The 14,135-nt window shown below is 52.7% G+C and overlaps 1 protein-coding gene across 3 annotated transcripts in view; it reads left to right on the top strand.

Moving 5' to 3' along the window:
* HDLBP (high density lipoprotein binding protein) overlaps nucleotides 1-14,135 on the top strand; it is a 40,147-nt gene that overhangs the window by 10,531 nt on the left and 15,481 nt on the right. For 2 of the 3 annotated variants that reach the window (XM_055816733.1, XM_055816731.1), the window contains exons 2-8: nucleotides 8,312-8,379; nucleotides 8,923-9,035; nucleotides 9,962-10,116; nucleotides 10,668-10,883; nucleotides 12,537-12,743; nucleotides 13,217-13,432; nucleotides 13,902-14,108. In XM_055816733.1, the coding sequence (XP_055672708.1) occupies nucleotides 8,960-9,035; nucleotides 9,962-10,116; nucleotides 10,668-10,883; nucleotides 12,537-12,743; nucleotides 13,217-13,432; nucleotides 13,902-14,108 (1,077 nt within the window). In that variant the 5' untranslated portion in view covers nucleotides 8,312-8,379; nucleotides 8,923-8,959. Of the gene's footprint in view, nucleotides 1-4,191; nucleotides 4,346-8,311; nucleotides 8,380-8,922; nucleotides 9,036-9,961; nucleotides 10,117-10,667; nucleotides 10,884-12,536; nucleotides 12,744-13,216; nucleotides 13,433-13,901; nucleotides 14,109-14,135 lie in introns of those variants that run through there. The other variant, XM_055816732.1, reaches the window with a different exon arrangement.

Genomic DNA, 14,135 nt, shown 5'->3' with positions numbered 1-14,135 from the left:
CTGCTGTTGTTCCTACCTATTTTGCTTGCCCCTTTTTATAGAGCACCCTGAGATCGTCTAGCAAGAGCAGCATACATATTTTTTGCTAGCTGATGATTGCATAATTTTATTGTCAGGGTGCCCAGGAAATAAGTCAGTCTTTTAAACAAGCATTTTGGCTTGAGAGTCCTGCTGAGGTTAGTCACCTGCTTTCAGTGTCTGGTCAGCTCTTCTGCTTGTGCAAGAGAATCGCCCTCAATAAACAATGTAAGTTTACCAGGAGAAAGGCAAGTGGTGTTGCACTCCCCTGGGACCTCTTATTTACACCACCTAGGTCCCATGTGAGACAAACACATGCAGCCGCTCAGCTTCCTTCCACCTCCCCCCCTTCTTTCACAACATGACTAAATGGTTGGCATTGAGATTAGTATATAGGCTTGGGTAGACTTTTTTTCTTTCTACCAGCAGTTCTCTAGTTGAGCATTTACAGCGGGCTTCTGAAGATGGTGGAGTTGCATGAAGTACAGCCAAGGGACAGTATTTAGCCTATGGAATCATTTTTTCCCAGAACTGATGTGTGAATGGGGAAGAGAGGTGCCCGACTTGCACATCCCTGGAAGTTTTCTTCCTCATGGTGAATAAAGAAAATCTGGCCTCAAAGTAACTGAGACATAAGCAACGTGGACTCATGTTCAGTCATTTTTCATGATGGAACTATTTTCATTCTCTTAGCAGAAGGATCTGTATGATTTGACCCTTAACTTCAATTTAATAGAGGTTTTCCTGTAGAAATAAAAACATTTTATTGGAAGATCCCGTGGCAAGCCACAGCAATAGCTTTAGAGCTGAGAGGCATATATTGCTTGCTTTGGCTGAGAACCTCACCACTCTCCAGCATGAGTGCCCTGCCTCCTGAATCCTCTTCCACTTCTTTTTCTAGTGTGATGCAAAGTATTTCCCCACCCTTTTTCTCTTTATACCACTGGTGAGGGATGTGCCGAAATGGATACTTTCATGGGTAGTTCTTTGGTGGTGGTGACTTCAGTGTGTGAGATAAGGGTGCTTGTTTGTACAGTTTCAGAAACCTGGAGTTACATTTAACAGGAAATGAAGTCACAGCACACGCTTTTTGGAGCATGGTTGGGTTGCTTTCCAAATAAGGCTTGCAGTTTCTGGCAGGAAAAATACGGATCTCTTATAACAGTAGAAAATAAGAATGGTCTAGAAGAAACCCTTTGCAGAATTCTACCTCAGCTGAGGGTGAATGTGCCAGGAAAGACTAACCTTTTTGTGGTCTTTGCTCCAGTGATTTAAGGAGCTGAAAGTTTCTTCTCCTTTCCCCAGGAGTCCTGCAGTGGCGTGATTATGGAAAGCTTCTTAACTCCTTTGCTTTCACACTGGTGAACACATGTTCCAAAACACCAAACCCCAAACCTGTTCTGTTTGTTTTATCTCTGTGTGTGTTTCATATTTTTGCTGGTCCCATTTCTGTGCCCTCCCGCAGACTGCTGATAAGAGCTGCCAATTTGATAAGCCATGGAAACTATGCAGTACCCAGTCTTTCACCCTTTCTGTTGCACACTTGTGCTCTTCTTGGGAGCCTTCCTATTCAGTTGTTCTTGCAAGTTGTGAAGCCAGGCTCTGACATAATGCTGCCAAAATATTGGGATGCTAGAGGGAGGAGGGGCAGGTTAGTGTTTGTCCAGGGGTTGGATACCTTCTTCTGTTTCCTTTCCCCTTAGCTACCAAAAGTTCCTGCGCCTGGCTTACAGAGGAACCATTTTACACTCATCTCCATGACCAGCATATTTTGTTGTTGTTAATGTGAGATTGCACTTGTGAGCAGGTAGACATAACCAGGCACTTAGAAGCCCCTGCAGGCCTCTCTCTGCCTGTATCCCATTGCCTTATTGAAGAAGAGGGACGGGGTGAGACGCAGATGTTTGATGTTGTGCTGGCAGGATGAGCAGCAGGTTGAAACAGGCCTCCTAACACCCTCTAAATGTGCTTTTGTCCATGTGTGGGACACTTCTGTACTTGATGAATGCAGGAGGAAACGTGAACTCTTCCCCTGTGGAAGATCTTCCTCTAAGGAGAACAGCCTGCGACAGGTTTCCTTCAGCAGAAATCATTTGAGGGTGGCATGCAGTGAGATGCTCTAGGCCTTCCAGTTAACTTCTGGGCCTGGCAGGCTTCCCTCCCACCACTTGCAGCTACAAATAATGGAAGAGCTACAGAAACAGTTGGGGAAGATTCCTCTTAAACAGTCCTGGAGAGGAAGCCATGATAAAAGCCAGAAATCCATCATGTCCTGGCAACCTCGGTGACTGCAGCAGCACTACGCAGGCTGAGCAGGAGAGGGGCATATGGTTGTCTCATAGGCAGAAGGTGGCATGTCCCCCCAGAGGGTCCCTGCTGAACCAGGTGAGGAGATGGAGCTTAGGGAGAAGGATGTTGGTGTTTTGGTAAGATATTCCTCCGGTTCCCCGGCACAAGGGATCGCAGTACTTGCTTATGTCAGAGTTAATTGGACGCAACAAAGTTAGAGCGTTGAAAGGAGGCTGCTTGCTTTGCACTGGGGAGATAAACACAAGGGAAGGAAAGCTCCAGAAAAGCCTTGTGCATCTTGAGTGAAGTTCAGAGCATTTGTCTCAAAGTCCTGAATTGCACCACCCCTCCACACTCCCTGCTGCTGCCTGGAAGCAAAGTTGTCCAAACTCTGGAGGTGCTGTTGTTTGCCCCAGTCCCTGAAGCTCTGCTTTTGCATGGGCTGCCTCTGTCTCCATAGGCATCAGCCTGCTCGTGTGTCGTATGGGGTGCTGCTGGCATCCACAGCCCAGTTTTTGTTGGAGGAGCCTGAGCCAGCTCTTGGACCATATATGACGTGGCAGCAGTAGTTGCTGCCTTTCTGTGCGGCAGCCCCGTGCTTGGAGCAGTGTCCCTGCATCCTTGCAGAGACCGGCCAGACTTTGTGAGGAGAGGCCGGGTGGGGGGGGAGATGGATCATTGTGGTGCCTGGGCAGGGTGTCAACTCTTCGCGACTGTTCTCCTCCTCCCTTTGACTGACTTCCCGATCTCACCCACAAGTGTATTTTTATTTCCAGTGATAAATTGTTTGTGTCAAAAAGTTCAAGTGCTTTAATGATGTCGTTCCAGCGGCAGGATTAAAAGGAAAACTGGAGAAATCTCCTATTCTTGGTTCAATAAGTAATCATAATTTTACTTCAGGCTAAATACCATCTATGTTTCCATAAATACAGCACATGAATATTTCTAAAAATTACTATGTGTAATCAAAAGCAGTTATTCCAAAGACCTCGAATTTCTGTGGTCAGAGCTCCACAAAGCAGGTTCTTGCGTTTCGTTTGCCAGGGCCTGGGAGAGAGCAAGGTGTGAATGAGAAAACCAGTCACTAAGTGCAAGTTATGAATGATGAGGAAAATTAATCCTGTGTAGGAAAATGGGCAGAGACTGAGCTAATGCAAAAATCAGTGCAAATTCCAAGTATTTTTACACTGATGCGACTCCCCCCCTCAGTTCCTTGAGGGTGCAAGGCTAATAATTAAAAACATCTATATTGCACAAACTTTAATAAACATCCCCTCAGCAGGAAGGGAGGGTATGGTGCTTGCTGGCTCGCCTTTCCCCTCCTTCACTTTTCCCCATTTCCAAATTAGAGATTGGAATAAGAGGAGCTCTTGGGGGAGGCGGGGGTGTGATTTTTTTGTTGGTTTTGTTTTAATGTAGCTGTTACCTTGCCCCTTCTCCTGTCTGCAGCCTCAGCAGAGGGTGACCGCAGCTGTGACACCGGCTGCAGGAGGAGAACGAGCCGCCCGGGGCCGGGTTCCGGCTGTGGGACGAGACAGTGGCGGCGGGGCCGCCGGTCCGTGGGCCTGCCGGGCTTCTGGGGCTGATGGAGCTCTCGGGCGCCGCTCACGCTCGCCCACCCTGCGCGGCGCCAGTGGTTCTGGGCTCCGGGAGCGGCGGGGGACCGGCCCCTGTCGGGCGGGCGGCGCTTTCTGCCCGTCGGTGCGTTGCTGAAGGGAGGGGGCCGGGGCTTTCCCGCCGGTGTCAGCGCGGGGCGGGGAGCGGGCGGCGGCTGGGCCCCGGGGCCGCGCAGCGCTGGTGCGAGCCGCCCGCCGCCAAGCTCCGTGGGCCGGGCCGCTGCGGGCAGGCGGCGGGGCGCCCCCGGTGGCGCGGGGCACGCGTGGCGGGCCGGCCCCGCCGGGAAGGGGCATGTCCCGCTGACGTGCGGGCCGGGGATTGGCAGCGGCCCGGCCTATATAGGTGCTGGGGCGGGCGCCGCGCCGCTCTCCCAGGAGCGCTCCGGTTCTCCAGCAGAGCGGGCGAGCGGGCACCGGCCGGAGTGAGTCACGGGAGGGGGGGGCGGCCCCTCCGCCGCGGCGCCGACGTGGAGGCTGGCGGGGGGTGGGGGGGAGGGCGGCACGTCGCGGCGCGGCCTCGCTTCCTCCCTCTGGGCACCGACGTGTTGGCGCCACCGGGAAACTCCGGGCCAACTTCCCGCCGGCCGGCCGGGCAAAGTCCGTCGGGAGCCGCTCGGGGCAGCCGGCGGCGCGGCCTCGGCCGGTACCGGCAGCAGCTGTCGGGCAGCGCTTGCTTGCGGCGCCGTCCCGTAGCCGCGCTGCTGGGCCCTGCGCCTGCGTGGGGAGGGGGCGGCCCGGCCCGGGACGCGGCGTGGCTCTTCTCGCCGGGCGGAGAGGGCTAGCGGCACGGGGCAGGGCGGCCCGGCCGCTCGGAGGGTTTGCGCCCGACACGAGCCAAAACGGCCGGCGCGGGCGTTTGTCCGGCACCCGATCATCCCTCGCAGCGCCGCAGGCGGGGCAGCCTGCCCCCGGGTGGCGGCGGCCGGGCGGCCCGCTCCCGTCGTGGCTAGAGGGGGCTAGCGCCTCGGCCCTGCTCCCTGGGCCCCCGGGAACGTGCTTACGCGGACGCGGGGGGACCCAGTCCGTGCCTGCCCAGCCCCGCGCCCGCCTCGCTGCCGGCGCGGAGCCGTGCTCGGGGGCTGTCACCTGGACCCCCGCGGGAGCATCTTCCCTCCGCTTAGCCTGATGCGGCCGCCCCCGGCCTGCACCCCGGAGGGCCGCGCCGGGCCGGGGCTGCCACTGCCCCGCGGCTGCCGCCGGCCCCGGTGCCACCCGGGGGATGCGTCGGTGCGCGCCCCCCTCCCCCCCCGCCCCGGCTCGGCCCGCGCGGGGGGCGCGGGTGACAGCGGGGCCCGGCCGAGCTCTTTAAGGGCGCCGCCCCGCCCCGCCGCCCCGCCCCCGGTGCCGGCAAGTGCTGAGGTGGCGCTGGCGGCGCCGCCCGGCCTGGCCTGGCCTGGCCCGTGGAGGCCGGTGCTCCCTCGCCCCGCCTCGCCTCGGCCTGGTGTCCTGGGCCAGGCCCTAGAGGGCCGCGGGCGCTGCCGCACGCCGGAGGCGCTCCCCGAGGCTGCTGCCCCTGGAGTGCGCGGCCCCCCTGCCCCGGGCCCGGTGGGAGGTAGCGGCAGAGCTCGGCACAGCCCGGGAGCTGGCGGGTCGTGGCGGTAGTGGGCGAGTAAACGCAGGGCTCGGCCCGGTGTGCGTCTGGCTGCGTGCGGGGCACCGGCCGCTTCAGGAGCCGGTGCAGAGGGACGGGCTCGGCCCTGCCCCGTTGCCGCCTGCGCCACCCCGGCCACGGGGCCCGGGCCCTCGGGCTCCGGGAGAGCCCAGTCTTCAGAAAGCAAGTGTGGCCCCTGGCCTGCCGAGGGGTCGCCTGCACTGCACAAGGGCCTGGCGGCAGAAGGCGGCTGCCACAGCCAGCCCAGCCCTGCTGCTGCCTGCCATCCTAGCTGCGTCTGGCTGCAGCTGACTCGATTAGCAAAATGCTAATATTTTTATTATATATAGTTTAGATAACACACAACTGACGCTTCTGTCCACAAGTACTGATTGTGTTGGCAATGTAACTCATGACTCTGCTTTAGTTTCTCTTTGTACAAATATTTCCCGTGTGGTTAGGTCTGGCCCTTGCTGGAGGTTATTTTTAGGATGATTTCGTTCTCTTTAAGCGCGCCCCAGACTTCTGAAACTTCTTGTGGCACACAAAACCAGCACTATATACGGTGTATAAACTAGGCAGTTTAAAACCTGTTGACCCAGTCAGCCACACGCTGGCATGACGTAGCTGTAACCTTAGTTTCAAAACCTAAAGTGGGAAGTTGGGGACGTGTAGGCTCCAGATGTGATGCCTGGGCTGCTGGTTTTGATGTTACATTTGAAATGCCGTTCCGATGGCCACCTCCGATTTTGGCCAGAGATGAATCCCTGAGGCCTACAATAAATATACCAGATGTTTGAGGTTACTGGAGATGAAGAGCATTTGTTTTTAGCTTGCTGTATGGGTGATGAAGCAGAAATTCATTTGCTGCCCTTAGATTTCTCTTTGAATGTCTAGCTGTTCTCCGAGGTGGAGGCTACAGGGAAGAAAGATCTCTGCAGCAGGTGTGAACACAGTGAAACCAGCAGCTGTGCCTTGAGGTTGTGGCACTCTGGCAGGAGCTATATTGGGTGTCACTCGCTGACTTGTCATCCTTACCCTCCTCCTCTAAGGAGCAGAGCACATGCAAGATGAGCCAGGTGGTGCTTTCCTCAGAAATGAGAGTTATGAGCACATCCATGCATGCTGTTAGCAAGGCTTTAGCCAGACTTCATCAGCTGCTTGCAATGTCTAGGATGCTTCTTGCTCCTGCCCTCGTTCCTGTCTGCAGCTTGCAGTGAGGTGGTGGCACCTCAGTAGTGACCCAGTGGGCTGGAGGAGCCAAGACTGAGTCTGCAGGCCTTGCTGGAATACCCTGGGGCAGGTGCGTTACTGTGCTTTCCTTGGTTCTGCGTTGCACCTTGGGGTAACCACCACTAGTGAGGAGAACTCGGGTACTTCTCTGAGATCAGATTCTGAGCCACCCTTTCCTATATACCAGCAAATGTCTTGCAGAGCCTCTTGATGCTGCAGCAGCTGTGCTTCAAACAGCATGGTGGGCTGGCTGGCCGGCCGGCCTGGTAGCTGCTACTTCATTGTGGCAGATCATTACAGGATTAATTGCAGCATTAGCTCTGTTGCTTCGATAGCGCAGGTGGTGTTACCTTGTGCCTGATAAGAGACATGTTGAAGTGGGGGAAAATACTCCACCCTTCACTGAGGTGGAGATCAGGCCTGTGTGGCCCTGTTGCATTACCGCTGTCCTTGTTCTTCCCTCCGTTCCTTCTGCTGCTGTCACCTTCCTGTACTGTGACACAATGTAAGCGTGATGTAGGACACCACATCAATGATGCTGTGGTTTTGGGAGCCTTTTCTGGCGCACTTGGAGGTCAGAAATGGCAACTGTCAGTTTACTGAAAAGTGTCCGAGTTTGCTGTTCAGAAGAAGGTCTGAGCAGCACTTGCAGGGTTCGTGCGGGAGAGGGCTGCTGGTCACATGAGCTGTCAGAAGCACTGACTGGATTTTAGAAGAGTGCGAGACCTGCCAGAGCATGTGTAACTGCTGGGGGGGACTCCAGGTGTGGGGAAGTGTTGTACATCTGGAAGAGTGTATACTGTACCAGCTTTTACATATTTAGTTATATTCCTAAGTACTTTTTCAGTTGATCTGCAGATCCGGATACAGGAGATTTAAAGCTCCCACCAACAGCGATGTTTTTTTCCTGGTTCCATCTTGTTGTATGCATTTAAAATTGCCCATGTAAACCACCATGGGCTTTGTTCTTCTGACTTGCAGACTTAGGTCTGGAGACAGTTCAGTGTCTGGTGCATGATCTTACTACAATAAAAAATGAAGAGGTGGACTGACCAGCAGCTGTGTGTGGATAGCCCTAGTGTTTGCCTTAGTTTGTGAGGATGTCTGTGTTGATTCACCCAAGCTCCACTAAACTACATTCCTAACTTCTGACTGATGGCAGTGTTGCTGGCAGGTTTTCAGGTTGTTAGTCTCCTCTGACTAGATGTTGATGCTCTTGCTTGCAACCCTGAAATTTCATGTCTGTCTTGCACATCTGTTATTAATTGACTGTATTTTTGCCTGATACTGGATGGCTGCTCTTGTCGCTGGTGTGATGAAAGAGTAGCTACTCCAGGCTTCCTGCTGGTGAGGTTGAAATAGATAGTGGTGGTGTTGCCTGTAGCTCTAGTAAAACATGACAGGTAAAGTGTGGTGAGATATGACTCAGTGTGAGAATGTTTTGGATAGGGTGCAAGTTGGAAACACAGTATAGGTGGTACTCTTTCGAAAGGTACAGTAAGAGGGGTGTCATGTTTTCCTGTTGTCTTGGAGCAGTCACTTTTTTTTTTTCTTTCCTATAAAGCAAAAGCTGGCAGGCTGACAAACGGGCAGCTTACAGGACGGACTCTCTGGCTACTGACCATTTAGCTGGTAAGTTCTTATTTTGGGAGAGTCAAAAGATCTTGCTGTTGCTGAGCTTGCTTGTCACAGGGGCTTTCTGAGTGTATCCCTAAGTCAGTGGGAGTTCAGGCACCTAAATAAGTTTTTCAGGAAGAGGCAGCATCCTGGGCCCTTTTTTGTTTTCTCTCCAGGGTTACACAATGGTCTTGCACTGACTGCGTGTACCTTCGGATACTAGTCTTAAAATTGCACACCATTAATAATTGATAGATTAATTAGAATATGCTTTAACAGCTTCTGGTGTCCCCCTTTCCAACAGCCACCTTAGACTGCACATCCTCTGCCTTCTTAATGAGGAGCTTCGGTTTTGATGCCCACTGTGCTATGAGGAAAAATCCCCCTGAGTTTCTGTGTGGTTCAGCAAGAGAACAGGGCAGCAGACTGGCACTGTAGGTGCTTTTCAAGAGGCCAACTGGAAAAGTGCTCAGTAAACACATAATTTGTCTTCCTGGAGTGACTTGTGTGCATCTTGAGTGGTGCTGGTAATAGTGTTGCTTCCTCTGTCTCTTCCAGTGGCATACCCGGATTGTGTGTGGGTGGGAAGTCGACGATGAGCTCCGTGGCAGTTTTGACCCAGGAGAGCTTTGCCGAACACCGCAGTGGCCTGACTCAGCAGCAGGTGAAAGGTGAGGAGACACAGTTGGGTTCCTGTGATGTGCAGGCAAGGTTCCTTGCTGTTAGCTAAGCTCGCTCCATGCCTCCGGCTCCCCCTAAGTGTCCAGGCACGGCGTTCGCCATTCCTAGACTGGTGGCCTGCCAGACACTGGCTTTCCACCAACAGGAGCACATCGGTGGTGCTGCACAGTGCAGGGCCAGGCAGAGGCAAGCGTCAGATCTTCACAGAGCTCTGGCTAGCGATGCTGTCAACCATGGGGCAGGGCATGTGCAAGCATGGGTCATTGGGCTGCAAGAGAGCCTCGTGGGATCAGTGTGCTGGATTGTCACTTCCTCCTTTGCTCAGCCAGGTGCTGGGGAAAGTCAGTATAACTGTATTAACTGACTCACTGATGGGTCTCGGCACCCATTCTCCAGCTGCGAGCTGGCCCGCTTGGCACAGCCCAGTGCACAGCTGAGTCGAACATAAGGTACAGGCTTTCCCTGGACTCCGCCCCAACTAGAGTGCTTCTGCTTCTCTCTGCCTTCTTCCTGGGCATATGTCTGTCTTGTCCCCTTCTGACCTACAGCCTTGCTCTGTTCCTTTTGATTTCTTTCTGCTCGGCCTGTTCTCCCCTGATTAAGCTCCTCTCAACAAAGTTGGCGATAATGTGCTGTGTTTGCTGCCACCATTCACTTGCACGTTTGCTTCCTGCATCCATAGTGCCAGCTCAGACAAGGCTGGTTGTTCATGGCACCTACTGCAATCTGTGCTGTGCTGGGGTCAGTTGTGCTCCAGACTTGGCTGCTCCACAAGCATAACTGTAATAGGATTAATAGTAGTGGACAAGTCATTTGTTGTCCTTTGTTAATGATGTCTAAATAGAGTTGCACTGCCTACGAATAGGGGCATTTCTGTGGGGAGAGCATCTCAATTGCCTTGTTTGCTTCACCCCAGTAACAGCTTTAAACTCTGAAGAAGAGAATGATCCTCCAACCTACAAGGAAGCCTTCCCTCCGCTCCCTGAAAAAGCCCCATGTTTGGAAGCTGCCCAGGAACCTGCTGGGCCCTGGAGCAAAATCCGACCAATAAAGGCTTCTGTCATCACTCAGGTTGGTGGAAGTGGGTGTCTTATATCCCTCCTTTTCATCCCTCCCCAAAGTAGGTAAAGTGAAGCTTTCCCTGGAGTATGAAATCCCTTAGCGTGTCAGATTAACTGCGTCTTTGCTGTACTTTGCCCTGGGGCACAAGGAAGACTGCAGCTGAATGCTAGGACTGCTCTGCAGGGGAGGGATGTGTTGAAAAACTGTCCAGAAAAAGCTCTGCATCCCTGTTGCACAGATAGCTGGAACAGGCCTGAAGGGAGGACTGCAAAATGCAAGGAGTGAGTGCTAATCCCTTAGAGTATTCCCCCGCCCCCCCACCCCAGCACGTTCTTTAGGAAGGCACTCAGTTTGGGACAGACTACCTGCTGCAGTGCCCTCGTACTTTCCTTAGTTGCAGCTGGTGTCTCCACTGGAAAGGCTGATGGGTCACATGAATCTGGGAACTTAGTACGCCAGTGAAGTCCTCCTGTATGGCAATAAGAGAGGGAGGCACTGACAATCAAAAGCACACTGACACCTTGCTGTGCCCTGCTTTTGTCTGTCCCGTGGCTGAGCAGGTGTTCCATGTGCCGCTGGAGGAGAGGAAATACAAGGACATGAATCAGTTTGGAGAAGGCGAGCAGGCCAAGATCTGCCTTGACATCATGCAGAAGACAGGAGCTCACCTGGAGCTGTCTCTCGCGAAGGACCAGGGCCTTTCGATCATGGTCTCTGGCAAGCTGGAAGCAGTCATGAAGGCTCGGAAGGAGATTGTCGCTCGACTGCAGACTCAGGTGAGGGCATCTAACTGTTTCTGCCTTCATCTTTGCTCTTCCCCAAGACTCGCAAATGCTTTGAGGCCCTTGGGCATGTGTGCTTGTAAGCCAAAGAGGTACGTTATTACATGACTAATTCAGCTTTGCCATATATTTTCAAAGCACACAATTGGCAGTTTGGAATGGAAATGAGGCTTAAAATAGGGTTCCAAGGTAATTACAGGCCGTGGTGTTGCATGAAGCGTGGAGTCTGCAATCTCTGGAACACTTGAATTGCAAACAGTGGCTTTGTACTGAGGTGCTGGTGCTGGAGGGGGTGCAGGAGCCTCACACACAAAGCTAGTAGTGTGTGAGAACGGGACTGTGCTTTTCCTGAAGTCCTTCAGAGGAGAATGTGGAAGGCTGGGAGAAAGAAAAGTAGAGAAAAGGAAGTCCTGCCACAAGCCGAAAGCTTCGGGTCACGGTTCTGCATTGTGTAACTCAAGCCACACTGGTAAGGAGCCACAAACCTGTTGTTTAAGTTGCTTCAGTCCTCTAGGTTTTGACCTCTTACCTTAAGATTCTTGAGCTCATAATCAAGGTGGTAGCTCTTGTTAGGATGTATCGCAGCCAGGTGTTACAGTGTGTTTTAAAGTATAATGTCAAAGGTAGTTAATGCGATGTTAATACCATGTCTGCTTAGTGCTGTTCAGCCCCTGTGTCATACCCTGCCAGAGGAAAGAGAAAGGAACAAAACTACATAATGTGCATCTGAAAAAACAGTTCAGGTCATACCACCACAGATCCATGAGCCACTGTTCTTAAATATACCTCCTACTGCCCTGGTCCCAGGTCTGGAAGGTGTGTCTGTATTCCAGCTTCTCTGAGGCTTGGCTGGCTCCAGTACAGGTACACAGAGCTGAAAAGTCACACCAAGTGATCTTTTATTTTTTCTATTATAGCTTAATTTGTAATTGTCTGATTGCTGTTAGTAGTTACATAATCACAGGAATCAAGAGCACGATAGCAGTCGTCAGCTACCAGACCTGTAAAACCTCAGTGAGAAGGGAAGAAGTCAGGAACCCCTTTTATAGACCAGCCCTTTAATAGTAGATTGAGAGAAGCTCTTGGGACCCCTTTTCCATGTGGGGCCTTCTAGAAGCAGTCCCAGGAGCAGCATGTGCTACACTGAAGACACCTTACCACTAAGTAGCGGTAAGCATCTTCTAGCTGCCTGCCTCCTGGAGTAGGTTTCTGGTGTTGAATTTCTGTTTCCTAGGAGTCATACTGCATGTCTTGTTCTCTGTAGCCTTGGCAGCAGATGTCAGAGTTCAGATAAACTCCACCTGTGAGCTGTCATCTCAGTTGTTGTCTGGTGTACTGATGCAGTGTCTTACACTGGAGGAGAGGCACCTCCTCATCTGTATCTAAAGGCCTTTGCTAATTCAGAGTGCTACTCCTGCGCAAACAGAAGGGTTTTGAGGGAAAGGTGGGGTTTATACCCCTGGTATATAGGCACTGTAGATCAACTGGTACAGTGTCAGCCCTCAAACAAAATGTGCTGGGAAGGCGTTGTGTTTGCTCCTCAGTAGTACCACTGAGCAGCATCTAACTTGCTTTCCCTGGCTCTGTTCCTGTGGATCTGCCAGTGCAGGCAAGGCTTTTCACAGATGCTTGGTTCTCGTGTTGCAGGCTTCAGCGACAGTTGCCATCCCCAAGGAGCACCACCGTTTTGTCATTGGAAAGAATGGTGAGAAGCTGCAGGACCTGGAGCTCAAAACTGCAACTAAAATCCAGATCCCCCGCCCAGATGACCCCAGCAACCAGATCAAGATCACCGGCACTAAAGAAGGGATTGAGAAGGCCCGGCACGAGATCCTGCTTATCTCTGCTGAGCAGGTACCTCAGTACAGTGATCTCTCTCATGGCATTAGCTGGTCAGCTATTTTGCTTCCCCATGGTATAGTCGAAGTTTGTAGCCACCGTGGCTACAGTCAGTGGCTTATGTTAGTCTGAATGGAGACTTATACTGTGCCACTGGCTGTATGAGCACCGCTGCCAGGTCCTGCAACTTCTTGTGCTGCGTTTTGTCCATCTCTGAAGTCAAAACAAGCATTTGATAGTTGAAGTGAAGTGTCTTAGGTGCCAGCTGAGATAAGGCAGGAGATCACAGGGGTGAGTATCGTAAATAAGGAGCAGCAGCAGCAACCGTATTTGTAGATTGAAAGAGGTGGAGATCTACAAGCCCGCAAACTGAGAAGGTTGCTTGGGCCAGAGTGTCAGGCAGGACAGCCCTGGGAACTTAGCTGTGTCTGGCAGAGACTGTAATATAGAGGGCAGTTCCCACCAAGGTCTGTTGTGGGCTCTTCCAGGATAAGCGTGCCGTGGAGCGGCTGGACGTGGAGAAAGTGTACCACCCTTTCATTGCTGGCCCTTACAACAAGCTGGTGAGTGAGCTCATGCAGGACACAGGGACGCGCATCAACATTCCTCCACCCAGCGTCAACAAGACAGAGATAGTCTTCACAGGAGAAAAGGAGCAGCTAGCCCAGGCTGTGGCTCGAGTTAAGAAGATCTATGAGGAGAAGGTACGGATGGTCCATAAAGCTTCCCACCTTCCCCTGGCACCTGCTCCTAGGCACTCTTCCCTTCTTGTTCTACTTTTGTGCATCCCTCTGTTGCATCTGGCTCAGCAGCCCTTGCAGTACATGACCCCGAATCTTACCATTTCCTCACTCAGCAGAGTGGGAGCTGGGCTGATACTATCAGGGAGGTGACAGATTTCTCGCTTTTCTGTATCGTGGGACTTAGCAGGCCACCAAGAGCTCCCCTGGCTCTTGTTCACACCGGTGCTACTAAGGAAGGATAGAAGTGTGACGTCTACAGTGGTGGCCAGCTGACAGTATCAAAGTTGCTACAGAAGTAGAAGTTGCTGAAGAGTGAATGTCACTCCAGTTTATTTCCCACAGCCAACGTTGCTGTGAATATCCTTGTTGTGGGTTGTTGGGCTGTTTTTCCTTGTGGAAAATATATTTCCTTTCCTGTTTTTCCCTATAGAAAAAGAAGACTACTACCATTGCAGTGGAGGTGAAGAAGTCCCAGCACAAGTATGTCATCGGCCCCAAGGGGAATTCCCTGCAGGAGATCTTGGAGAAGACTGGAGTCTCTGTCGAGATCCCACCCACTGACAGTAGCTCGGAGACGGTGATACTGCGAGGCGAGCCTGAAAAACTTGGGCAAGCATTGACTGAAGTCTATGCAAAGGTACTGACAAGATGGGCTAGGCCTCCT

This window comes from Falco peregrinus, chromosome 12 (genome assembly GCF_023634155.1).
Source record: "Falco peregrinus isolate bFalPer1 chromosome 12, bFalPer1.pri, whole genome shotgun sequence".
Classification (NCBI taxonomy): domain Eukaryota; kingdom Metazoa; phylum Chordata; class Aves; order Falconiformes; family Falconidae; genus Falco; species Falco peregrinus.
Note: the sequence above shows the minus strand (reverse complement) of the source record. Positions and strands in the feature narration are given on the sequence as shown.